Raw genomic sequence first — 26,448 nt, forward strand, 5'->3', positions numbered from 1 at the left:
CCCCGGGTTCTAGTCCCGGTTAGGGCGCCGGTTCTGTCCTGGTTGCTCCTCTTCCAGTCCAACTCTCTGCTGTGGCCAGGGAAGGCAGTGGAGGATGGCCCAAGTGTTTGGACCCTGTACCCGCATGGGAGACCAGGAGGAAGCTCCTGGCTCCTGGCTTCAGATCGGTGCAGCATGCTCGCCATAGCAGCCATTTGGGGGGTGAACCAACGGGAGGAAGACCTTTCTCTCTGTCTCTCTCACTGTCTAACTCTGCCTGTCCACAAAAAAGGGGGGGGGGGGATCATGTGAAAAAAACTTTATGAATCCAAAATGAGTTTTTGCAGCAAAATAATCTTTGAACTCCATTTTTCCATGAACTTTAAAAATTTTTTATTTATTTTCATTTTTGATTCAAAACAGAGACCAACAGACATCTTCCATCCCCTGATTGAGTCCCCAAAAGTCTGGACAGCCAGAGCTGAACAAGACCCGAAACCAGGAGCCTAGAACCCAGTCCGCGGCTCCCACAAGGATGGCAGGGCTCAGTACCTGAACCATCACCTGCTGCCTCCCCTGGTACACACTGGCAGGCAGCTGGAACCTGAAGGAGAGCCGCGACTCCAGCCCAGGCGCCCGATGTGGGGTGCTGGTGAGACGCTGTGTCGAACGCCCGCTCTTCCCTGAGCTTTCCTTGTGCCCTTGTGCTTATGCCTGGCGCTGGGAGTACATTTACTCCCATCTCATTCGCCAAGCCACCTGAAAATGGGTTCTTCTCTCCTTTGTACCTGTCTTCAGGTCAGCAAACCCTACAAGGGCTTCTGAAGCCAAGCAGTGTGGTTCTTGGAGCTGCACAGACGTGGACGGAAGGGGCACTGAGCAGCTTGGAGGAGGGAGAGAATTATTTCCCTTTAGGATGCCCAAAATAGCTAAGAAGGAATTGTGTACCATGTCCCAACCTAGAGATAATGAAGTTACATATTAATGGGTGAAAAATGTTATGGGTAAAGAAATTCAACATTTTCATAGCATAATTTCTAAGAACCGAGCAAAGGGAAGATTTTCAGGTGAAGCAATCCTTAGTACCCTGTAAAGTGGGCTTTGGGTCACTGGAGGTTGCTGAATTTTGAGACTGTGACTTAAGCGAAAGACAGATATGTTTCTGCCATTTTCTTAAAGAGGGCACAGTAATTCAGTGTTTCAGCATACTGGCTTCCCCTTGTTCTATTTTTATTGTCATTTTCTTTAATATTAAAACAATAAATATTGTAGGTTTTATTAAAAAGGCTATGCATGCTTTGAATAGGGATACAAGGAAACTTGGAGGTTCAGTGGGTGTGCTCACTGTCTTGATTACATACAGGGAATTTGTATACGTGGCAGAACTTAGTCGATTGTACACTACAGGTAAATAGGTGTCATTTATAACAGTTAATACCTCAGTAAAACTTTAAAATGTTGTGGTCTGATGACTGAAATCTTGGATTGATTCGGTGTTCTATGTATTTCCAGGACTCACTGAGTGAGGCTCAGCATTTTACTCTGTTGGCCGTTTGTGTTTTATCTGCCATGAGCTGCTGAGTTATAACCGTCACCTCTTTTCTGTTGGTGTGTATGGCGAGTGTGCATGTGTCTTACCAATCTGTGCAGCCCCCTCTTGGACTAGTGATGGTGATCTAGTATCTGTCCTACCTGTTGCTACTATTGTCTCCTAGTTTATTTTTCTTTTGACTTTTTTTTTTTTTTTTTTTTTGACAGGCAGAGTGGACAGTGAGAGAGAGAGACAGAGAGAAAGGTCTTCCTTTGCCGTTGGTTCACCCTCCAATGGCCGCCACGGCCGGCGCACCACGCTGATCTGAAGGCAGGAGCCAGGTGCTTCTCCTGGTCTCCCATGGGGTGCAGGGCCCAAGGACTTGGGCCATCCTCCACTGCACTCCTGGGCCACAGCAGAGAGCTGGCCTGAAAGAGGGGCAACCGGGACAGAATCCGGTGCCCTGACTGGGACTAGAACCCGGTGTGCCGGCACCGCAAGGCGGAGGATTAGCCTAGTGAGCCGCGGCGCCGGCCTCTTTTGACTTTTAAAGTCCATTTCTCTCCTGTCCTCTTCCCTCCCCCTTTTCTTTCCTGCCTAACTGATACGGCCAAATCTAGCTTTTTTTTTTTTTTTTCTTCCTTTCTTGGCTTTTAGGTTTACTATCATTTTTCCATATGGCAATTATACTCCCAAATTTTCTTGATTTTCATAGTTTTGGTTGTTATTTTGGGTGTTATTCTTTCTGAGTGTTCTTGGTATGGGTCTGAACTGAGGGGTGAGTTTTATCTTTAGATGGCAGACAGCCAAGACTTCTGCAGGTACCATAGGGTCATGTGTTTTGCCCCTCCTGAACTGGAATGGCACCTTCAGCCTCCAGATAAACTTGAAGCTCTTTTAGGGTTATCAGTGTGCCACCGATCTTTTTGTGTGTTCTTGCTGTTTAAGTTCAGTAGTTTTATGATAAGTTTTCATGGATGATAGAACATGCCTCACATCTTAGGCTTTCCCTTTTTTAAGCTTTCTTGATAGTTTTTCCCTGTATTAACTCTACTTTTTAGTAGAGTAGTTAGTCCTGTTTCCTTTATCAGACATCATTTGTTCTGAGTGGAGATGACATTATGTATACCTTAGTCTACCTTTTGTTATGAGAGGATGAATGTTTTTAACATCCAAAACCAAAATAGAACTTTTTCCTTATTTGGGTTTTGTTTTCTCTGTTTCATTTAATAATATAAAATTTGTCACAATTCTGAATAACTGGTTATTACTAATTTTTAAATAGTTGCATATACATTTTACAAGTTTTATTAGGTCTAATTTAGAGTTAATTATTTTTTATTTTCTTAACATAGAATCATATTGTCAGGATAAGTGGTCTCTTTTTATGGTTTTTTATTATCATTTCCATTTGTCTCACCACATGTAGAATAAGGTAATAGTGATGGGTTTAGTTGTCTTTTATCAATAACAGTAATGTTAGTATTTCACAGTTCACTATGATGTTGACAGGTGGCTTTTTATTGTCTTTCCTTTGGTCTAATTAGCATGAAACAACAGTGGCAAGATGTTTAGTTTAATGAGAGTTAGCAGTGTAGTTCACCAAGACCACAGATAGGTAAGATGTGCGTCGGCACAGCCTGCAGGGACCCGATCCCGTCTCCTCCTGGAATACAGCGGATAAATGCTGCCTCACTTTGGGCCCACACATTAGTTTTTCTTTTCTACTTCATATACATGGAATTACATAGTGTGAATTTTTGTCTGGATTTTTCCATGCAACACGATTTTGAAGTTTCATTCACATTGTTGTACGTTCCAGATCTTTTATTGATGCTGTTCTAAGTAACATTCCATTTTGTGACTAGATCACAACCTGTCATGATTATAGTAGCTTTACTGTATGTCTCGAAATCATGTAGTTTCAAGTCCTCCAATTTTTGTTCTTCATTTTCAAAATTGTTTTGACTGGGGCCAGTGCCAGCGCTGTGGCATAGCAGGTAAAGCCACCACCTGCAGTGCCGGCATCCCATACGGGCGCCAGTATGAGACCCGGCTGCTCCACTTCTGATCCAGCTCTCTGCTAAGGCCTGGGAAAGCAGAAGAAGATGGCCCAAGTCCTTGGGCCCCTGCACCCACATGGGAGACCCAGAAGAAGCTTCTGGTTCTTGGCTTTGGATCGGCCCAGCTCTAGCTGTTGCGACCAACTGGGGAGTGAAGCAGTGGATGGAGGATCTCTCTTCCTCTCTTTAACTCTGCTTTTCAAATAAATAAATAAAATAAATCCTTAAAAAATTGTTTTGACTTTTCTAGCTCTATTGCATTTCTATATGAATTTTAGTAACAACTTCTCTGGGCAAAAACACCTGCTGAGATTTGGATTGGGTTTGTGGGGTTTGGGGTGCATGGTCATCTGAAGAATATCGAGTTTTCTAATTGGTGATCACATATTCCTTTCTTTGTAGCAGTCTTTGTAAATTTTGTTTCATTTCATGCAGAGTGACATTCAAGTAATGATGGTTGAACTGTCCTTAACAAAACGAACCAGCGTGAGACCCTCTGGACTGGTGTTGTTTGAGAGCATGGAGAGGAGGTTTAGTGGAGAGTGTGTTAGTGTGGAGAGCCTGGGATGAGATTTAGGAAACGCTCCTGACGGTCAGGTTCCTGTGGCTTAGAGGGCAGAGAACCTCCTCTGCATGGGGGGGGGGGGGGGGGGGGAAGGGGGAAGAAAGGTGATTAGGACTGGGAGAGAAAAGGGGATACTGAGTCCCTGCTTGAGGGAAGGGATGCTCATGGCCAGAAGCTGAGTGCATACACCCGGGTTTGCCTCGATCTAATGCTAATTTGGGTGGCTAAGCTGTGGAGGAAGAGGAGCTTTCTAAGTGTGAACATTTTGAAGTCTTTGGACTTTCCTGCCGACTGTTTCAGAAAGAAAAGTGTGCCAAGACTGCTGGTTGTGTGTCTTCAGTGAAGTCATGGCTTTGCTTTTGTGAAATAAAATAAGACGTCAGAAGGCCAGCTGTTGGGGCGGGAGGGTGGTGAGGGTTTAGCCCCCCTTTTGTTTCTGGACTTGAAGACAGAACAGGAGTGAGTACGAGCCCCGGAGCCCCTGCCAGTCCCTGTCTGTGTGCCTGCCCTGGTGTGGTGTTGTGGGTGCCTTGCCGGGCCCCACGTCTGTGGAGAGGCATCCTGCTGTGTCGCCAGCCTCATCACTGACCCTGGCGAGGATGGCAAACACTTCCACATTCTCTGCGGGGAGTTTTTGTCTATTTTTACTATTTTGAATTAAGGGACAATGTTTTTAAATCACTAACCTAGTAGCCAAGACTTAAGTAAACCCGTACCTTGATATCCAAATACTAATTTTTAAGTAATCCTCCTTTTTCTGAAGTTGACGCTCTGGAGGTCTGGAGGTCCACGTCATCTGGGCTTGAGACTTCACCTGCTCTCTGCCAGGTGCTGTGCATTCCAGGCTCCAAGGAAATTGACTTGTGTCCCCTTGGTGTCCTCTTAGGAAAAGTCCGTAAAGAATTAAAACAGTACCTAAAGATAATACTAGTTGCCCAATTAATTTCACTCTTTTTTTAAAAAAAGATTTATTTTATTTATATGAAAGAGTTACAGATAAAGAGAGAGAGAGATAGAAATCTTCCATCTTCTGGTTCACTCCCTAAATGGCCACCAGGGCTGGGCCAGGCTGAAGCCAGGAGCCAGAAGCTTCTTCCTGGTCTCCCACATGGGTGCAGGGGCCCAAGTATTTGGGCCATCCTCCATTGCTTTCCTGGGTCCATTAGCAAGGAGCTGGATTGCAAGTGGAACAGCTGGGACTCAAACCAGCATGGATATGGCATGCCAGCATTGGAGGCAACTGCTTAACCTGTTATGCCACAGTGGCAGCCCCCAATTTCAACTCTTACAGCTTATCTTGTTTGGGAAATTTCCAGGCATTTTAAAAACTTGGTTTAATGGATCATGTTTAACCCATTGGCATCACCTTCACTTTGTTATGGATCTGTCTAGTGACCACAGAATGGCATCATTTAGAGTGTGCATGTGTGTTTGTGTGACTACATACTTATGTGTATGTACAACAATATTTTCCCCCACCTGTGGACCGTACGTGCTGTGTTACACATGTACAGTGGGAGAATGTTAAGAGAGTTCTGTGTACCTCTCTTAGAAGTAATTATATAGCAAGGATTAAAGTCTCTTTCTCTTATTTTCCTCTCTCATTGTTTTAGGGTAACCAGGAGCCAACAACAACTCCTGACGCGATGGTTCAGCCTTTTACCACCATCCCATTTCCACCACCTCCACAGAATGGAATTCCCACAGAATACGGAGTGCCACACACTCAGGACTATGCCGGACAGACCAGTGAGCATAACCTGACCCTCTATGGAAGTACGCAAGCCCACGGGGAGCAGAGTAGCAACTCACCCAGCACACAGAACGGATCTCTCACGGTATGGAAATAGAGGCTGTGTGTGCATCATACTGAAATCTTGACCCTGTCGTAAGACCAGAAAACCTTTGAATTAATTTAGCCTTTGCATGCTGTTATATCACATTTATGTAATTTTCACATCTGCAAGTGTTGTATTGAGAAAGTAGGGATGTAGCAATTAAGCCAAGGTCGCTGCCGAGAAGGTGAAGCAGACAACAACAAGGTGAGTGTGGCAGTAAGAGTAATTTAGGGGAACACTGCTTCTCTCAGCTTCCCTAGAAGCTTCCGGTCTGCAGAGTCCATGCGTCTTCTGTGGCCTCATCTGTGCTGTCCCAGTGGCGTGCTCCACTGTGCCTCTCCCTCCTCCTTGCAAGACTTCATGTCTTGGCTTTTGTACTCTCTGCTTCCTCCCAAGTGCTGGGTGTTTTGCTGGGTCCTCTTCTCTGTTCAGTCTTTAAGTGTTGCAGTACCCAGTTTGGGTGCTGGAACTGCTTTTTCTTGTATTTTATATCCTCTCTGGATAGAATTATCCCTTAGTTGCTTGTCTCCTTTATCTCTATAACTAATCCATTAGCAAGTCTTGGCAGCTGTGGCTGACACATTGGTCTGCTTCAGCCTCTTACCATCATCTTACTGCGCCAGCTGGAGCAGCTGGCTCTTCTGCCATACTGCTTGGTTCTAAGTTCCAGTGTGGCCTCTCCTAAGCCGTGTGACCGTGAGCCACCTTGGCTGCTGTAAAATGAAGATAATGGTATCTGCCTCAGGAGGCTGCTGGGAGATGCGGCAGAGTGCACGCAGCTTGTTCAGCCGTGTCGTTGACACTGTCGTCCAAGCCCCGTCACGTGGAGCCTGTGCCACCCCTGCCGCTGATCCGTCCTTCACGTGGTAGCCAGGGTTGATCTGTGTTTTCATACAAACCATGCTGTTTCCCTGCTTACTTCTAATAGTGCCCTAACAGAGCAAGACCCGGCACAGCCCTGCGTGACCTTACCTCCTCCTGCCAACTCGCCAGAGTCAAGGAAGCGTCATCAATTAATGATAGGCATGGCCCACATGCCTACCAACTTACAGAAAACCGCGCTGCCTGGGGCATTGGGTAGTGTACGCCCAAAGATGAAGGTATAGGGAGACCTGCCTCCAGTTTTAGTTACTTATTTTTCCCTTTCCTGTATCAGATTATCAGGAGAGCTGGATTCGGCTGTTAAGCCTCTCGGTGAGACTTGCAGATGGCCTTCCAGTGGAAGCTCTTCGCAGAAGGATGGATTTGACTTGAGATACTTCCATTTCCTTTCATTAGATTTTGAACCACCAGGAAACCCCTTCTTTCCTTGTAAACATCTTTTTGATGTTAATTATATACATAAGCACAGAATTCCATACTTCACACGCAATGAACTGCGATAGACAATTTATCTGAAGAGTCTAGGCGTGACAGGTAACGGATGAGGCTTTCCATAGCATTTGTTTGTAGAGTCGTGAGTATACGCAGTATACACTGGCTGCATTTCCAAATAGTTTTCAGATGATAATAAACTCCCAGGCCTACCAGAACTGTTGTTCCAACCAAAAGAGTGTGAAGAATTATACACCTGAGGCTTTTTCATAGTATTTTAAATTTATTTATTTAAGAGGCAGAGAGAGAGACAGAAACACACAGAGTGAGAAGCCCCACTCACTGATTCACTCCCCAAAAGCTTACAGTGGCTGGGACCGAGGCCAGGAGCCAGGAACTCAATCCAGGTCTCCACGTGGGGCCAGGAACTAGGATACTTGAGCCCTCGCTGCTGCTTCTCAGAGTCTGCACTGACAGGAAGCTAAAATAGGAGCTGGTGTCCAGAATGAACTCCGGCACTGATGTGGAACACGGCCGTCTTAACCACTAGGCCGAACACCGGCTTCTTTTGTCAGGGTGTTTTAATGACTGAATCTGTTTCTACACTAGTTATATTTCCTATTGTTTTCTATTGCTTTGTTTCTGTTTCTTGTCAGTTTTGGTTATTCGTGTCTTTCTAGACATTGATCTATTTCTCTCTCTTTTTTTTTTTTTTTTGACAGGTAGAGTTAGTGAGAGAGAGAGAGAGACAGAGAGAAAGGTCTTCCTTCTGTTGGTTCACCCCCCAAATGGTCACTACGGCTGGCACGCCGCACTGATCCAAAGCCAGGAGCCAGGTGCTTCTTCCTGGTCTCCCATGCGGGTGCAGGTACCAAAGCACCTGGGCCACAGCAGAGGGCTGGACTGGAGAAGGAGCAGTCAGGACTAGAACCCGGCGCCCATATGGGATGCTGGCGCCGCAGGCGGAGGATTAGCCAAGTGAGCCACGGTGCCAGCCTGATCTATTTCATCTAAATTGTCAGTTTTATTGGTATAAAGTTATAGTAATAATCGCATTTAATTCTTCTCATTTCTGTAGGGTCTGTAGTGAGTTTCCCTCCTTTCGTTCTTTTTCTTTTGTAAAAGTTTATTTATTCATTTATTTGAAAGTCACACTGGCACAGGAAGAGGGAGAGTCGGAGAAGAGAGAGATCTTTCATCCACTAGTTCACTTCCCCAATGGCCACAACAGCCAGGCTGGGCCAGGAAAAACTCCATCTGAGTCTCCCATGTGAATGGCAGGAGCCCAAGGGCCTGAGCCATCACGTGCTGCCTCCTAGGTATGGCAGCAGGAAGCTGGGCTGGAAGCAAAGTCACCAGGACTGTATCCCAGGCACCTGATATGTGATGCAGGCATCCCAAGCAGCAGCTTAATCGACTGCCACAGTCCCCGCTGCTCTGTTTCATTCCCAATTCTGGCTATTTATGTTTGCTCTTTTTTGGGTCAGTCTGGCTAAGGTTTATTTGTTTTAGAGATCTTTCCAGAAAACTAGCTTTTGTTTCCTTGGTTTTTATTTTGTTGATTTCCACTCCAAACTTTAGTCTTTGTTGCTTCTATTTGCTTAGGGTTTGATTTGATTTTCCCAGCTACTTGAGTTAGAAGCCTGGTTGACTGATTTTAGATTTCTTTTCCTTTCTGTGTTTAACTCTGTAAATGTCCTCTTAAGTTTTGCTGTAGCTGTATCATACAAAATGTGGTCTATTTGTGTTTTCGTTTCATTCAAGACATTATTTAGGGGACCAGCGCTGTGCTATAGTGTGCTAAGCCTCCGCCTGCTGTGCCAGCATTCCATATGGGTGCCAGTTCAAGTCCCAGCTGCTCTACTTTTGATCCAGCTCTCTGCTATGGCCTGGGAAAGCAGTGGAAGATGGCCCAACTCCTTCGGCCCCTGCGCCTGCCTGGGGGACCTGGAAGAAGCTCCTGGCTCCTGGCTTTGAATCAGCTTAGCTCCAGCCATTGTGGCCATCTGGGGAGTGAACCAGCAGATGGAAGACCTCTCTCCCTCTCTCTGTCTCTGTCTCTGTCTCTGTCTCTCTCTGCTTGGCCTCTCTGTAACTCTGCCTCTCTGTAACTCTGCCTTTCAAATAAAAAAAAAAAAAAACTTTTTTAGAAATTTCTTTTAGTTTCTTCTTTGATCCTAGAGATGTGTTGTTTAACCTCTCTCTTTTTTTAAGATTTATTTTTATTTATTTGAAAGGCAGAGAGAGAGAGAGAGAGAGAGAGAAAGAGAAAGGTCTTTCATCTGCTGGTTCATTCCCCAAATGGCTATAACAACCAGGGCTGGGCCAGGCTAAAGCCAGGAGTCCCAAATGGTTGCAGGGGCCCAAGCACTTGAGCCATGCTCAGCTGCTTTCCCAGGCCATTAGCAGGGAGCTGGATTGGAAGTGGAGCGCTTGAACCAGCACTCATATGGGATGCAGATGCTGCGCCTCAGCACCGGCCCCTGTTGCTTAATTCCTAAATGTCTGGGGAGGCTCTGGCTCCTTTTATCTCGTCGATTTATATTTTAATTCTTTCTATGATTTCAGTCTTTTTAAGATTTATTGAGACTTGTTTTACAGTTTAGTAGATTATCTTTCAGTGTTCCTAAGCAATTGGCCCTTTAGTCAAAATATTTCTTCCCTATTAATATTTCTTAAGTCCAATACTAATATAACTAATTCAGCTCTCTTAGAATTACTGTTTGCTTGACATTTTTCTATCATTTTGTCTTAGATTCTTTGAATCTAATGTGTCTCTTGTTCAAAAACAACTAGATCTTGCTTCTTCATTGAATCTGAAAATTTCCATAATTTTATTGGAGCATTGGTATATTTGCATCTTACTATAATTATTAGTATAGAGTAGGCCTCTGCCTTTTCACTGTGTCTTTTTGTGTTCCCCTGTTCCTCTTTCCTGATTTCTATAAAATTTTTGCTATACTTTTAAATTCCATTGTAATGTTTTACTTATTTTTATTTGTGTTGTTCCTGTGTTGAATACTAATCAAGCACTAGCTTGACCAAATGATTATATCTTTGACTTATCACATCCTGTTGATGGTCGCGTGTGTGTGTGTGCGTGTATATGCGTGTGTGTGTATGCATGTGCACGCGCATATGTGTCTGTCTGTGTCTGTTACTCTGGTAAAATACAGCAGCTTTGCTTCAGGGCTCCAGGATAGCTCCACTCCCCACCTGCTTCCTCTTATTGTCATGTATATTAGACTTCATATATTAGAAATTCAATAGTACGGTATTATATTTATTACTTTGAACAATCTTAGGGGTTTTTTTTAAAGACTTTTTTAGAACAATTTTAGGTTCACAGCAAAATTGAGAGGAAAGAAGAGACGTAGCCTCGGTATCCCCTGCTCCCACACACATAACCTCCTCCGTTATCAGCATTCCTCACCAGAGTGGTGAATTTGTTATAACTGAGCCCATGTCGACACATTATCACCAGAAATCCGTAATTTACGTTAGGATTCACTCTTGAGTCTTGTAATGTTATGAGTTTGAATAAATGTATAATAGCACGTGTGCATTGTTATAGTGTCACACAGAGTGGCTTCACTGCCCTGAGGATCCTGTGTGTCGGGTGGGCTTTGGGGAGCAGTGTCTTAAGCCACTGCTTGGGATGCCCGTATTCTGTTTCAGATGCCAGTTCAGGTCCTGGCTACTCTGCTTCCCGTCCAGCTTCCTGCTGATGTATCCTGGGAGACAGCAGATGATGGCTGCAGTGCCTGGGCCCCTGCCACCCGGGTGGGAGACCCAGATTGAGTCCTGGCTCCTGGCTTCTGCTTGCACCAGCCCTGGCTGTTGTGGGCATTCGGGGAGTGAACCAGCAGATGTAAATATCTCTGTTTCTCTCTCCCTCTTTCTCTCTTGCTCTCTCTCTCTGCCTTTCAGATAGATAAAAATAAATAAGTACACTTAAAAAAATAAATAAATAAGCTTTAAAAATCCTGTCTGCTTTGCTTGTTCACTCCCAGCCATGGCAGCCGCTTTCTAATGTCTTCACAGTGTTTCCTTTGCTAGAGTGTGAAATAGTTGGAATTACGGTGTGTAGCCTTTTCACATTGCTTCTTTCACTTGGTCATATGCATTTAATCCCCTCCGTGTCTTTTCTGGTGTAGCAGATCATTTCCTTTTTGGGGCTGGCTGATACTCCGTTGTCTGGGTGTGCTGTGGTTACCCAGGCACCTGCTGAGGGAGGTTTTGACAGTTGTGACACAGCTGCCTGACGATTCACGCATAGGGATTCATGTGAACATATTTTCTCACCTCCTTTGGTGAAATACCAAAGTGCATGATGCAGGGATGGTATAGTAGGAGTAGGACTTTGTAAGAACCTGCTAAGCTACCTTCTAACGTAGCTGTACCACTTTGTGTTCTGTCACCAAGGAAAGAGCTCTGGTTGCAGCACATCCTAGGTAGCGTTTGGTGCTGTCAGAGTTCTGGTTTCGGCCCTTCTAATAGTTGTGCAGTGGTATCTCACTGATGTTTCAGTTTGCGTTTTGCCTTACTGCAAATGATGTGGCGTATCTTTTCATAGGCTTCTGTGCTGTCGATAATGGACTTCGGCCCATTTTTAATCAGGTTGTTTGTTTTCTTGTTGAGTGAGAGTTCGTTGCATATTTTGGATATCCAGTCTTCTGTTTCTCTTTTAAGGAAATTGACCACTTGCAGGGCTCTTTATATCTTCCTGTGGTCCAGGTGACTGTTTAATGTCATGTCTTTTCAGCCTCAGCACTTCCTTTAGTGTTTTTTGTAGGGCTTGAGACAGATTCCCTGTGTCTGTTTGTCTGGGAATGTCCTTTTCAGAAGTGCAGTGTCCTCTTTTGAAGGATGGTTAGCTGTGGGATTCGGGGTTGACAATTTCTGCCCCACCCTCAGCACTTTGATATGCTACCCCCACCTTCCAGCCCTGGCCAGAACCAGGTGGTTCTGAGAAGTCAGCTGTCACTCCTCTTGTTGTTCCCCTACATGATGAATTTCTTTTCTCTTGCTGATTTCGGGATTATGTCTTTGAGCAGCTTCACTGTGATGTGTTTGGGGGTGGATATCTTTGTTTTTATCACACGTGGAGTCTATGAGATTTTTCGATGTATGATGTTTCTCTTTGTTCGTTTTAAAAATTGAGTCTGAATATAAACTGAGCCTGAAGTTCAGTTCATTTTTCTTCAGTCCTTTTTCTATGTGTTCTTTATATTGGATAATTTCTGTTGATGTCTTTTTTAATTCACTCATTCTTTCTTCTGCCAAGTCCAATCTACTGTTGAACCTATCTTGTGAATTTATTTTAGTTATTGTACTTTTCAATTCTAAAATTCTTACTTCAAATTTTTTCTCTACTGAGATTTCTTGTCTTCGTATTTTTCTTTATTTTCTTTGTACATATTATTTGCTATTTTGAAGATGACTGCAAGCCCAACATCTGGACCCACGTCTTTCTTTTTTTTAAGAAAAGATTTATTTTATTTATTTGAAAGAGTTACAGAGAGAGGTAGAGACAGAGAGAGAGGTTTTCCATCCGCTGGTTCACTCCCTAGATGGCTGCAATGGCTGGAGCTGCGCCGACCCAAAGCCAGGAGCCAGGAGCTTCTTCCGGGTCTCCCACATGGGTGCAGGGGCCCAAGGAGTTGGGCCATCTTCTACAGCTTTCCCAGGCCATAGCAGAGAGCTGGATTGGAAGTGGAGCAGCTGGGACTTGAACCAGGCCAGGGCTTTAACCCACTGGGCCACAGCACCACCCCCTCAGTCTGTTTGTAATTACTGCTCATTTCCTTGAGTCTGGAGCACACTTCCTGTTTCCTTGCATTTCTTCTGGTGTTTTAGTGACAATTAGATAGTGTGGTGTTTTTTTTTTTTTAAGATTTATGTATTTATTTGAAAGTCAGAGTTACACAGAGAGAAGGAGAAGCAGAGAGAGAGAGGTCTTCCATCTGCTGGTTCACTTCCCAATTGGCTGCAGTGGCTGGATCTGTGCCGATCTGAAGTCAGGAGCCAGGAGCTTCTTTCAGGTCTCCCATGCAGGTGCAGGGGCCCAAGCACTTGGGCCATCTTCTACTGCTTTCCCAGGCCATAGCAGAGAGCTGGATCAGCAGTGGAACAGCGGGGACTTGAACCACTGCCCATATGGAATGCTGGCACTGCAGGTGGCGGCTTTACCCGCTACGTCACAGCGCCAGCCCCAACCTTAACGTCTTTTAAAATCATTCGTCCCTATTTAACTACTTGTGGTTTTTATTACTGCATTTAATTTTTTAAAAGATTTTTAAAAAATATTTATTTATTTATTTGAAAGAGTTATAGAGAGGCAGAGGCAGGGGTAAAGGTCTTCCATCTGCTGGTTCATCCCCAAATGAGCGCAATGGCTGGAGCTGGGCCATTCCAAAGCCAGGAGCCAGGAGCTTCTTCCGGGTCTCCCACATGGGTGCAGGAACCCAAGGACTTGGGCCATCTTCCACTGCTTTCCCGGGCCACAACAGAGAGCTGGATTGGAAGTGGAGCAGCCAAGTCTCGAACCGGTACCCATATGGGATGCCAGCACAGCAGGCAGCCTCTTTTACCTGCTATGCCACTGTGTCAGCCCCTAAAAGATTTATTTATTTATTTAAAAGGCAGAGTTTGGTCTTGTAGGGCCATGAGGGGAGGTATCTTCCATCTGCTGTTCACTCCCTAAATGACTGCAATGGCTGGAGTTTGGTCTTGCCAAAGCCAGGAACCCAGAACTCCATCCATTTCTCCCACATGAGGGGCAGGGGCCCAAGTACTTAGTCCATCTTCCACTGTTTTCCTAGGTGCATTAGCAAGGAGCTGGATCAGAAGTCGAGAAGCTGGGACTTGAACCAATGCTCGTATACGGTGCTGGCATGGCAGGCAGTAGCTTAACCTACTATGCCACAGCGTCGGCCCCAATTGCTACTGCAGTTGCATCTTAATGTAGATCTTGTTTATGTTGAATAGTCTTACCTTGTTGATGGAGAGAACAGAAAGAAAGGCCTTTTCCTACAAAAACATAAGAACTAAGCGTTGAAATCTCAAATTTTTATTTTTAAAATGTATTTTAGAAATTGATTTACCATTGGGCCAGACCTTCTGCTTCTACTTTGTTTTGACGATCACTTGGTCCCACCCTGTGCATTAGCAGATGAGGTAGCAGTCAGGGTCCCCCACTGGGGCCTGCAGGTACCTGATATCACTGCGCTTGCCGGCAGAGAAGCGAGGGCGCCAGTCCCTGTGTGTGTAGGTGCTTCTCTGAACGGCAGCCGGCACAAATAGGCAAGATGTCTGAAGAAGACAGGCTGTAGTGAAGAACCTTCAGATGGGACGTTTGTGTGGCATCTCAACTACCTGTTGGTTGTGTTTTCCTTGAGGGCAGAAGATAATACTTACTCTATTTTTGTCACCCCTACTGGTATTTGATAGATCATTAAAAATGCTTTTTAAAATCAGGGAGGAGCTTATGTAAAGATATAATTAAACATTTGTGATTGATTAATTGATTAATAAGATAATAGAACTATACTGTTAAAAGAACCTAAAATGGCTGAGACTTATGTCCTTGTTCCATCACAAACTGGTTCCCATATGGGATGCTAGCATTGCAGGTGGCAGCTAACCCATTACACCACAGCACTGACCCCCACCCCCCCAGTCATTAAAATTAAGTTTTAAAAACCTGTGCACAGTGGGGCCAGCGTTGTAACATAGAAGACAAAGCCACCGCCTGCAGTGCCAGCCATCCCATATGGGTGCTGGTTCTAGTCCTGGCTGCTCTACTTCCGATCCAGCTCCCTGCTATGGCCTGGGAAAGCAGTAGAAGACGGCCCAAGTCCTCGGGCCCCTGTACCCCCGTGGGAGACCCGGATGAAGCTCCTGGCTCCTGGCTGTGGATCAGCACAGCTCTCTGGCTGTTGCAGCCAACTGGGGAATGAACTATCAGATGGAAGACCTCTCTTTGTCTCTGCCTCTCCTTCTCTCTGTGTAACTCTGTCTTTCAAATAAATAAATAAATCTTTTTAAAAAAAAAATGAACTTGTATACAGGTAAGTGTTATGGCTCAGCAGCTAAAGCCAACACTTGCATTGCCTTCATCTGTTCCCCACATCCCACGTCAGAGTGCAGTTTTGAGTCCCAGCTACTCCACTAGTGCATCCTGGGAGGCAGTGGTGATGGCCCAGGTGCTTGGGTCCCTGACACACACGTTGGAGACCTGGATCAAGTGTCTGGCTGGCCTCGCCCAGCCTCACGGTTGTGGACACTTAGGGGAATGAACCGGAGAATGAAATCTCAATATCTATCTACCTCTCCCTCCTTCCCTCCCCCTCTTGCTTCCCCTCCCAGTGCTCTGTCTTTCTGTCTCTGTCTTTCAGGTAGATGAAAAATAAAAATGAATGTTAAACAAAGCAAACACAGACACATACATGGTAAAGATCACTTAATAGAAACAATAATGAAACTAATGTATTTGCATTTACTTTGTAACATGTTGGGGTTTTTTTTAAAGATTTATTTTATTTATTTGAAAGAGTTACACAGAGACAGAAGAGAGACAGAGAGAGAGAGAGGTCTTCTAGCCACTGGTTCACTCCCCAATTGGCTGCAACAGCCAGAGCTGCGCCAATCCAAAGCCAGGAGCCAGGATCTTCTTCTGGGTCTCCCACATGGGTGCAGGAACCCAAGGACTTGGGCCATCTTCCACTGCTTTCCCAGGCCACAACAGAGAGCTGGATTGGAAGTGGAGCAGCCAAGTCTCTAACCAGTGCCCATATGGGACGCTGGTGCTTCAGGCCAGGGCATTTACCCACTGCACCACATTGCTGGCCCCAACATTTTGTTGTAAATACTTGCCATGTATTAACTAAGTTGGCAGAACCACTGTGTGAAATAGACACTGTTATTACTCCACTTATACAGAATTAGAGGCTTGGAGAGATCCCTTAATTAGTTCAAAATCACACAACAATGTGAGGATTAGAAAATAGATTATCTCTCAGAGCCTACATCCTTTCCCCAAAATTTCATTGTTTTCGTTGTTAGGACACATGTATGACTTGCACTGTTTGGTTTTTTAAGATTTATATTTACTTATTTGAAAGGCAGAATATCAGAGAGAGGAGGGCAGAGAGAGAGAGAGAGCTCTTCCATCGTTGGTTCACTCCAAATGGCCACAACAGCCAGGGCTGAGCCAGGCCAAAGCCAAGAGCCAGGAACTCCACATGGGTCTTCCACATAGGTGGCAGGGCCCCAAGCACTTGAGTCCTCAGCATGCATTCCCAAGCATGCTAGCATGAAGCTGAATCGGGAGCCGAGCAGCCGGGCTCAGAGTGGTGCTCTGTACGGGAGCAGAGCTGAGCCTGCTGCTTCACAAAGCCAGCCTCTGGGACGGACTTGCTGTGAGCAGAGGAGTGTGCTAGACCCTGGATATTCTTAAAAATACAGAGTATAGCCGCTGCCCTCAGTGATCCTAGAGAAAAACCAAGCACAGGTAAGTGCTGGAGGGAGCGAGTCTAGTGAGGCAGCGTTTCAGTAGGTACTGCTCCCCTTAGTGCACTGCTCTGTAGCCAGTAGCAGAGTGGAGGACACCATGGGAGGGGCGGTTCCTCAGTACGACCCATAGATTCCTGACAGTTCCCCAGAGGTGCCACTAGCTCAGACTATTCATAACAATAGTGGCCCATCATGTAACTAGTTTCATTATACATACTGGCTTTTGCAATCAGTGTAGAAGCAGCGGTGGGTAAAATTGTCAGTGCATGAATTTGAGTGTTTTCTGTGTAACATGAATCAAGGCAGTGGCACCAGACCATGCTGCTGGCAGAGGTTATCATTCTTGATTGTCACAAAATCACAGAAAAACAAAACCAAACAAAGCAGATTCACTTAAGAGTGTCCTTGATGAAGCAGTAAATGGTGCTCGTTTTATCAGCTCCCCGCCGCTGAGTGTATATTTTTCACATTCTGTGTGGTGAAGTGGACAGTGTCCCTAAATCACGTGTGCGGCATGCCAGAGCGTTCTCACTGCCCCAGGCACAGAACTGTGTGGCCAGGCTGCCGGTGGCACCAGCTGCTTTGTCCGTGGAGTGCCGTGGTTTTCTCGTAAGAACAACTGATGGACTAACTATGAAATCCAGACTTCGTTGTCATCACTTCAGGGGGAAAACTGATGGTATTTGTTTCTATGGACAAAAACAAAACAAAACAAAAAAAAACCCCACAAGTTTTCTTATAAAAATTAGGATGTGAGCCTGACAGTTTCTCAATACTTAAGGATTTTCTGATGACATTGTTAGTACTATTAAGAAATGTGATGGAGAGATCTTGGGTAAGGAAATGTATCTGACACTGGAAATAACTCCGTAACTTAGTAAGCCAATATTTTACAGATGACTAGTGTATAATGTTACAGAATCCTGCAAGGGTAAAAGGTTCCTGCAAGACGCGTGGTTATCCATGGGTTTCCTGTAACAGAGGAGGAAGCAGTCACTGATGAGGCTTCAGGTTCTACACCACAGTTGACCTTTAAGAAGCTCCCTCTTGGGGCCAGCACTGCGGTGTAGTGGGTAAAGCCCCTGCCAGCAACACCAGCATCCCATGTTTGTGTCCCAGCTGCTCCACTTCCAGTCCAGCTCCCTGCTAGTTGGGAAGGCAGCAGCAGATGGCCCAAGTGCTTGGACTGCTGTACCCATGTAGGGGACTCTAATGGAGCTCCAGGCTCCTGGCTTCAGCCTGACCCAGCCCTGGCTGTTGAAGTCATTTGGGGAGTGAACCACTGAATGGAAGATCGATCTCTATTTCTTTTTCTTTAACTCTGCCTTTCAAATAAATAAAATAAATTTTAAAAAAAGCAAAATATCGCAACAGAATCACTGTAGACATTAGAACCAATACTCTCCCAACTAGATATATAATGTTTTAGAAAATGTAGTTCATTTTTTTTAAAGATTTATTTATTTATTTGAAAGTCAGAGTTACACAGAGAGAGGAGAGGGAGAGGGAGAAAGAGAGAGAGAGAGAGAGAGAGAGGGAGGAGAGGTCTTCCATCCGATGGGTCACTCCCCAGATGGCTGCAATGGCCGGAGATGTGCCGATCCGAAGCCAGGAGCTTCTTCCGGGTCTTCCACATGGGTTCAGGGACCCAAGGACTTGGGCTGTCTTCTACTGCTTTCCCAGGCCATAGCAGAGAGCTGGATTGGAAGTAGAGCAGCCAGGACTAGAACCAGCACCCATATGGAATGCTGGCGCTGCAGGCAGCAGCTTTATCTGCTATGTTACAGCGTCGGCCCCAAAATGTAGTTCATTTTTCAGAAAAATATCATTTACATTGAAATGTAATGAGCTTATTGTTACTTAAAATTCACTTTAAAATGCTTTTAAAATTTCTCAACTTTAAATTCAAATTTGATAAATAGCAATGGGCATACCCTATAGAAACAAAAAGCTGGATTCTCAGAAATGTTTAACAGTGGGAAGGAATTCACATAGAATTAGGACATGCATGGTAGTCTTTTTTAAAAAAATTATTTATTTGAGAGGCAGAGTTACAGATGGAGAGAGGGAGAGACAGAGAAAGGTCTTGCATCTGCTGGTTCACTCTCTAAATGGCTGCAATGGCCAGAACTGGACCAATCCAAAGCCAGGAGCTTCTTCCAGGTCTTCCATGTGGGTGCAGGGACCCAAGCACTTGGACCATCTTCTACTGTTTTCCCAGAGTGTAGCAGAGAGCTAGATCAGAAAAGGAGCAGCCAGGACTAGAGTTGGCACTCATATGGGATGCCAGCACTGCAGGGGAAGGCTTAGCCCACAACACCACAGCGCTGGCCCAGAAGGCTTTGTTTTTAATTGATGAGTATTGATAATATATATTCATGGTGGATATCCTGATGTTCTGAGCGTAGCGTGTGCGCTTGGACCAGAAGGTTATTCTGAAGCAGTGATGTCAGTAAGAGATCTGTGTAAGCTGAGCTGTGAAGGACTTTGAGTGTGTAGCTTCAGGGTGTGGAATTTTATACTCCAGTGAAGAATCACTGACAATTTCACCAGAGTGCTGGTGAGTTGAAAGCAGAGATTTTAGGAGATAGTGGAGTGGCTCACCTTATTGTACTAGTCAGCTGTAGATTTTACAACTCCCCCTACAGGTGGGCCTTCAAGCACACCTCTGAATAGTGGTAGCCCAGACTGTGTGTGCTCCATCGTCCTCAGTACTTGGGTTTCTTGCTTTGTCACACACCCTGTCTGTGGTGCTGAAGCCAGTTCTTGTCTCTTCCTACTCTCACTTGAGATTCCCACTGACTGCTTTAATCTGATAACACCTGAAAGTGCCTTGCAGACAGGCAGCTCCTGAAACACAGCCAGCAAGTTTGGAACAGTGGTCCACTTGCCCAAATGAGGACTTCTAGAACATGATGGGAAAAGGGAGGCCCAGTGGCCTTCTTGTTCCGTTGTGTCTTGTTGGGCCTTACCACCTTCAGCCTGCAGCATGGGTGCCATAGCGTGGTCCCTTTCCAGACTAGAACTGGAGACCTGGGCCTGGGATTGAATTAATTCATCCATCCTTCTACTTTTCCAAAAGAGGCTCTTGTTTTCCTCCCAGAGTATTAAAAGGTAGATTACATTGAACCTCCATAAAATAGCCCCATCCTTTATCAGTTCATTTTTAAACGTGGTTACTTGTATCTTTCACCTCTTGGGTTTTAATGCCTATGCGCAGCTTGGCAGTTCTGTGCTGGGTCAGTAAGGAATCCATCAGCTGGCTTGACATGTAACAGTTGCCACAGAAAACCATGCTTAGAAACAGGCATGGCTTTTTTAAAAAGGATTTTATTTTATTTTTTTGAAAGGAGACAGAGAGCGATCTTCCATTCACTGGTTCAAGGCCCAAATGGCTGCAATGGCCAGAGCTGGGCCAGGAAAAGCCAGGGGCCAGGAACTTCATCTGGGTCGCCCATGTTAGTGGCAGGGCCAATAGTTCTTTTTTTTTTTTTTTTCTTTTATATATTTGAAAGGGTGTGGGCATTTTTGAATAGGGAAAAATAACCTTTGGATCATGTTAAGACCCAAGATATGCTTTTAGCACATTATTAATATTCCTGTTTGCAGGAATATGCTTCTTAGGCTTTGCATGCCTCCAGGTGTTTATTTACTTGCTCCCACCACCCTAAAGACACTAATTTAAAAAACTGTTCTTGGGTGAGCAGTTAGTATAGTGGTTAAGACTCCGGCATGCCACGTCAGAGTGCCTGGGTTCAATATTGAGCTCTGGTGTCTGGCTCCAGCTTCCTATTAAAGTACACAGACCCTGGGAGACAGCAGTGATGGCCCAAGTAGTTGAGTCCCTGCCACCCATGTGGGAGACCTGGACTTGGTTCCTGGCTCCAGGCTTCAGCCCCATCCGGGGGCCATGGAGGGCATTTGGAGATGAACCAGTAGATGAGCAAATACTCACAGATTCTCTCTCTCTCTCCCTCCCACTCTCCCTACCCCTGAAAATTGTTTTAAATTGTTAGGAACAGTAATATGCTCCACTGACTCAGTATTATATTACTCTCAGCTCTTACAGCAAGGATGATGAAATAATAATTATTTGGAGGACTTTTTTTAACCTATCTAAAAGACTTTACATTTTCCATAAATATTTTATGTTTTCTTTTGAAGTCAATAAACTCTGATTAGAAGCATTAAAGTTTAAAGCTAGGGGCTGGTGCCGTGGCTCACTTGGTTAATCCTCCACCTGCGGCACCAGCATCCCATATGCTGGTGTTCTAGTCCCGATTGCTCCTCTTCCAGCCAAGCTCTCTGCTCTGGCCCAGGGGGGCAGTGGAGGATGCACCCTGCACCCGCATGGGAGACCAGGAGGAAGCGCCTGGCTCATAGCTTCGGATCGGCACAGCAACGGCCGTAGCAGCCATTTGGGGAATGAACCAACGGAAGGAAGACCTTTCTCTCTCTCTCTCTCTCTCTCTCTCTCTCTCTCTCTCTCTCACTGTCTATGACTCTGCCTATCAAATTTAAAAAAAAAAAAGGTTTGAAGCTAAAAAGGACTTTAGAAATTTTCTCTTGCTTTCCGTTTACAGATGAGTCGGCACTGTTAAGTGGCTTGAGCTCGGCACAGCTAGCCAGTTACAGAGGTGATCTCAGAAATCTGCTCTCAGTTAGATGCTTTGTTTCTGCTTCTCTATGCAAATGTGAAAAAAAAAATATATCCACGGAAATGTCTTTTAGCTTCCATTTACTTTTCAAATTTAAGCCAAAGAATTCCAACTTGAACATAATAATAAATGTCTTGCATTCTAAAATGTTCTTTAAAATGATAAAGATTTGTTCAGTTAGGGGCCGGTGCTGTGGTGCAGTGGGTCAACACCCTGGCCTGAAGCGCTGGCATCCCATATAGGCACCGGTTCAAGACCCAGATGCTCTACTTCCAATCCAGCTCTCTGCTATGGCCTGGGAAAACAGTATAAGATGGCCCAACTCCTTGGGCCCCTGCACTCGGGTGGGAGACCTGAAAGAAGCTCCTGGCTCCTGGCTTTGGATCGGCACAGCTCCTGCCATTGCGGCCAAATGGGGAGTGAACCAATGGATGGAGGACTCGCTCTCTCTTGCTCTCTCTTGCTCTCTCTCGCTCTCTCCCTGCCTCTCCTCTCTCTGTGTAACTCTGACATTCAAATAAAATAAATAAATCTTTAAAAAAAGATTTATTCAATTAGATACAGTAGTCCCCCTTATCCATGGGAGATCCCGCCTAAGACCCCCACTGAGTGCCTGAAACGCTGACAGTACTGAGCCAGAGTATACTCTACTTCCCCTACACACACACCTGTGATCCAGTTTAATTTGTAATTTGGGCGTGGTAAGAGACTAGCAGCAAAAATAAGATAGAGCAATCATAGTAATACACTGTAGTGAAAGTTATGTGAATGTGGTCTCTCTCTAAATGCCACTTTTGTTTCCAGAGTACCTGCGCTGTGCCTGGCTTTGTCACATGTGTGCGGCATTGCCACATGCCGGTTAGTCTGTCTCCCTCGTTCTGTGCTCTGCTGCTGCCTTTGCCTCGCGTGAGCAGGGGTTCTGGAGAGCACCTTGCTCTTGAAGAGCCCGGTCACATCACACCTGCAGACCGCCTGTGCTGGCGTCCTTCCTCGGCAGCCACCCTGAGCTTTGCCCGCAGTGAGAGCTTCGTGGCGCACGCAGCTCTCCAGTACCCTTCTATGGATTCAGCACAAGCCAGATCCCGAGGCGGGCGGCCGTGCCTCACTTGCAGGGAAGGGCCTGATGCACTGTGTGGGGCTGCCTTGCTGCAGTCGCCGTGTGGCCTCCAAGCTTTCTGGTGAAACACGCTGCTGCCGGTTAAGAGCGTGCTTTCTTTGCACGTCTGCCACCCACAGCTTTAGTGCCTTTCGGTCGTGACTAAGCACTCATCACACACTGAGGCTGTAACTTGCATTTTTAAAAAAATATTTATTTATTTATTTGAAAGAGTTACAGAGGGAGAGGGAGAGGCAAAGAAAGAGATCTTTCCTCTGCTGGTTCACTCCCCAAATGGACGTAACGGCCAAGGCTAGGCCAACCTGAAGCCAGGAGCAAGGAGCCTTATCTGGGTCTCCTGCATGGGTGCAGGGGCCCAAGCACTTGGGCCGTCTACCACTGCTTTCCCAGGCACAGTAGCAGGGAGCTGGATCGGAAGTGGAGCAGCCAGCACTCAAACTTGGTGTCCAAATGGGATACTAGTGCTGTGGGTGTCGGTTTAACCCGCTGCACCACAGCACCAGTCCCGTGGCGTGCATTTTTGCGGTATGACAACAAAACTTAACTCGAATGTCTTTTCCCTTCAGTTTCTCGGATAGTTTGTTCTAAGCATAGATTTTAGCAACTTCAACGAGCAATTTGTTTCTCCTTATTAGTTGAGAACTTTCACTTTTTCATTTACAGGAAGCACTTTTAAAACTTTTCTTTGGCTTAACTGAATTGCCAACAGCACTACTCTTTAACTTCAGGGATATTATTAACGCCTGGGGAAGGCAGCGCGTGCTGTGTGGACATGTTAGAGAAAGGGAGGATCCACGCCCGGGCGGGACAGAGTAGGGGTGGCGTGAGAGCTCATCGTGCTATTCAGAGTGGTGTACCTTTTTAAACAGGAATTGCTTCCAGAACTTTCCAGGTAGTATTAGTGGACTACAGTTGCCCACTGGTGGTCAGCTGGTATGGGCATCTGTGTGCATCTCACTGTGATACATGAGGATCAAAAGTAACCTTTTGGGCCGGCGCCGTGGCTTAACAGGCTAATCCTCCACCTTGCGGCGCCGGCACACCGGGTTCTAGTCCCGGTCGGGGCACCGATCCTGTCCCGGTTGCCCCTCTTACAGGCCAGCTCTCTGCTGTGGCCAGGGAGTGCAGTGGAGGATGGCCCAAGTGCTTGGGCCCTGTACCCACATGGGAGACCAGGATAAGCACCTGGCTCCTGCCATCGGAACAGCGCGGTGCGCCGGCCGCAGTGCGCCAACCGCGGCGGCCATTAGAGGGTGAACCAACGGCAAAAAGGAAGACCTTTCTGTCTCCCTCTACTGTCCACTCTGCCTGTCCAGAAAAAAAAAAAAAAAAAGTAACCTTTTACATAAATCTTAACCAAAGTGGTGTGCTTGGTTTTATTTAACAGTGTGATGGTGGTTTTAATTTTGCAATGTGATACTGACCATTGCTCTATGATCACGTTCCATATATCAATTATGCCTTTTGGCTGGTGCCACGGCTCACTTGGCTAATTCTCTGCCTGCGGCGCCAGCACCCTGGGTTCTAGTCCCGGTTGGGACGCCGGATTCTTTCCCGGTTGCCCCTCTTCCAGGCCAGCTCTCTGCTGTGGCCCGGGAAGGCCGTGGAGGATGGCCCAAGTGCTTGGGCCCTGCACCTGCATGGGAGATCAGGAGGAAGCTCCTGCTCCTGGCTTCAGATCGGTGCAGCTCCGGCTGTTGCAGCCATCTGAGGAGTAAACCAGTGGATGGAAGACCTCTTTATCTGTCTCTACCTCTCTCTCTAACTCTGTCTTTCAAATAAATAAAATCTTTAAAAAAGAGAGAAAGGAAGGAACGAAGGAAGAAAGGAAGGAAGGATGCTAGCTTGCATTTGAATGCTTCAACAGGATTAGTGTTTCAGAATTGAGCTTCTCAGCAGCATCCAGATGTACAGAAAAATGCTTAATTATTTTTAAAATAAATCTAAAGTTAATGCTTCTTAAATAAGGAGTTCTAAATAGATGTAAATTCACTTTTTAAAAAAAAGACTTATTTATTTACTTGAAGGCAGAGCTACAGAGAGGCAGAGGCAGAGAGAGAGAGAGGGAGGTCGATCTTCCACAGGCTGGTTCACTCCCCAGATGGCCGCAACAGCCGGAGCTCTGCTGATCGGAAGCCAGGAGCCAGGAGCTTCCTCTCGGTCTCCCACTCGGGTGCAAGAGCCCAAGGGTTTGGGCCATGTTCCATTGCTTTCCCAGGCCATAGCAGAGAGCTGGATCGGAAGTGGAACAGCCAGGACTTGAACTGGTGCCCATATGGGATGCCTGAACTGCAGGTGGTGGCTCTACCTGCTATGCCACAGCACCAGCCCCAGATTTACTTTTTTTTTTTTTTTTTTTTTTGTGACAGAGCTAGACAGTGAGAGAGAGAGAGCAGAGAGAGTTAATAGACAGTGAGAGAGAGACAGAGAGAAAGGTCTTCCTTCCATTGGTTCACTCCCCTAATGGCCGAAACGGCCGGTGCTGTACTGATCTGAAGCCAGGAGCCAGGTGCCTCCTTCTGGTCTCCCATGCCGATGCAGGGACCCAAGCACCTGGGCCATCCTCCACTGCCCTCCCGGGCCACAGCAGAGAGCTGGAAGAGGAGCAACCGGGACTAGTACCCAGCGCCCCAACCGGGGCTAAAACCTGGGATGCCAGCGCCGCAAGTGGAGGACCAGCCTAGTGAGCTGCGGCACCGACCCAGATTTATTTTTTTAATCTAAAATATTGTGTTAGTGGTTATACAGATAAAATAATTTTATATTCAGTATATCATAGGTGTTCTTACTAGTATATTATTCTAGTCCATTAAATACATTGCTTTTCAATAATTAAGCACATGGGCCAAAATTTTACTTTTTTTTTTGACAGGCAAAGTGGATAGTGAGAGAGAGAGAGACAGAGAGCAAGGTCTTCCTTTTCGCAATTGGTTCACCCTCCAATGGCCGCTGCGGCTGGCGCATCATGGTGATCCGAAGCCAGGAGCCAGGTGCTTCTCCTGGTCTCCCATGCGGGTACAGGGCCCAAGGACTTGGGCCATCCTCCACTGCCTTCCCGGGCCATAGCAGAGAGCTGGACAGGAAGAGGGGCAACCAGGATAGAATCCGGCGCCCCAACCAGGACTAGAACCCGGTGTGCCGGCGCTGCAAGGCGGAGGATTAGCCTGTTAAGCCATGGCGCTGGCCAAAATTTTACCTTTTTGAAAGATATTTTGGGGCTGGCATTGTGGCATAATGGGTTAAGCCACACCTGCAAAACCAGCATTCCTTATGGGTGCAGTTCAAGTACCAGTTGCTCCACTTCCAATCCAGTCCTGGCTGATGCGCCTGGGAAAGCAGGGGAAGATGACCCAGGTCCTTGGGCCCCTACACCGGTGTGGGACACCCAAGTGAAGCTCCTGGCTCCTTGTTGTGGCCATCTGGGGAGTGAACCAGTAGTGGAAGATCTCTCTCTCTCTCTCATTCTGTATCTCCCTCTCCCTCCTTCCTTCTCTTTCTCTCTCGCTCTTTCAAATAAATAAATCTTTAAAAAAAAGAAAGATATTTTATCATCTTATCAGCATTTTTACTCTCTGAGCAGGAATATGTATGATATATTTCATCAAGTTTTTTTTTTTTTTTTGAAAGATGTATTTATTTATTTGAAAGGCAGAGTTACAGAGAGGCAGAAATGGAGAGAAAGTCCTCCATCCACTGGTTCACTCTGCAAATGGCCTCAACAGCTGGAGCTGGGCTGATCTGAAGCCGGAAACCAGGAGCTTCCTCCGGGTCTCCCATGTGGGTGCAGGGGCCCAAGGACTTGGGCCATGCTCTACTGCTTTCCCAGGCCATAGTAGAGAGCTGGATCAGAAATGGAGCAGCCGAAGA

At 46.0% G+C, this 26,448-nt stretch overlaps 1 protein-coding gene across 22 annotated transcripts in view; it reads left to right on the top strand.

The window, feature by feature from the left end:
• RBFOX2 (RNA binding fox-1 homolog 2) overlaps positions 1 to 26,448 on the top strand; it is a 323,477-nt gene that overhangs the window by 244,351 nt on the left and 52,678 nt on the right. For all 22 annotated transcript variants that reach the window (XM_062202910.1, XM_062202914.1, XM_062202928.1 and 19 more), the window contains one exon: positions 5,752 to 5,976. In XM_062202910.1, coding sequence (XP_062058894.1) covers positions 5,752 to 5,976 — 225 coding nt within the window. The remainder of the gene's footprint in view (positions 1 to 5,751; positions 5,977 to 26,448) is intronic.

The sequence above is a fragment of the Lepus europaeus genome, chromosome 10 (genome assembly GCF_033115175.1).
Source record: "Lepus europaeus isolate LE1 chromosome 10, mLepTim1.pri, whole genome shotgun sequence".
Classification (NCBI taxonomy): domain Eukaryota; kingdom Metazoa; phylum Chordata; class Mammalia; order Lagomorpha; family Leporidae; genus Lepus; species Lepus europaeus.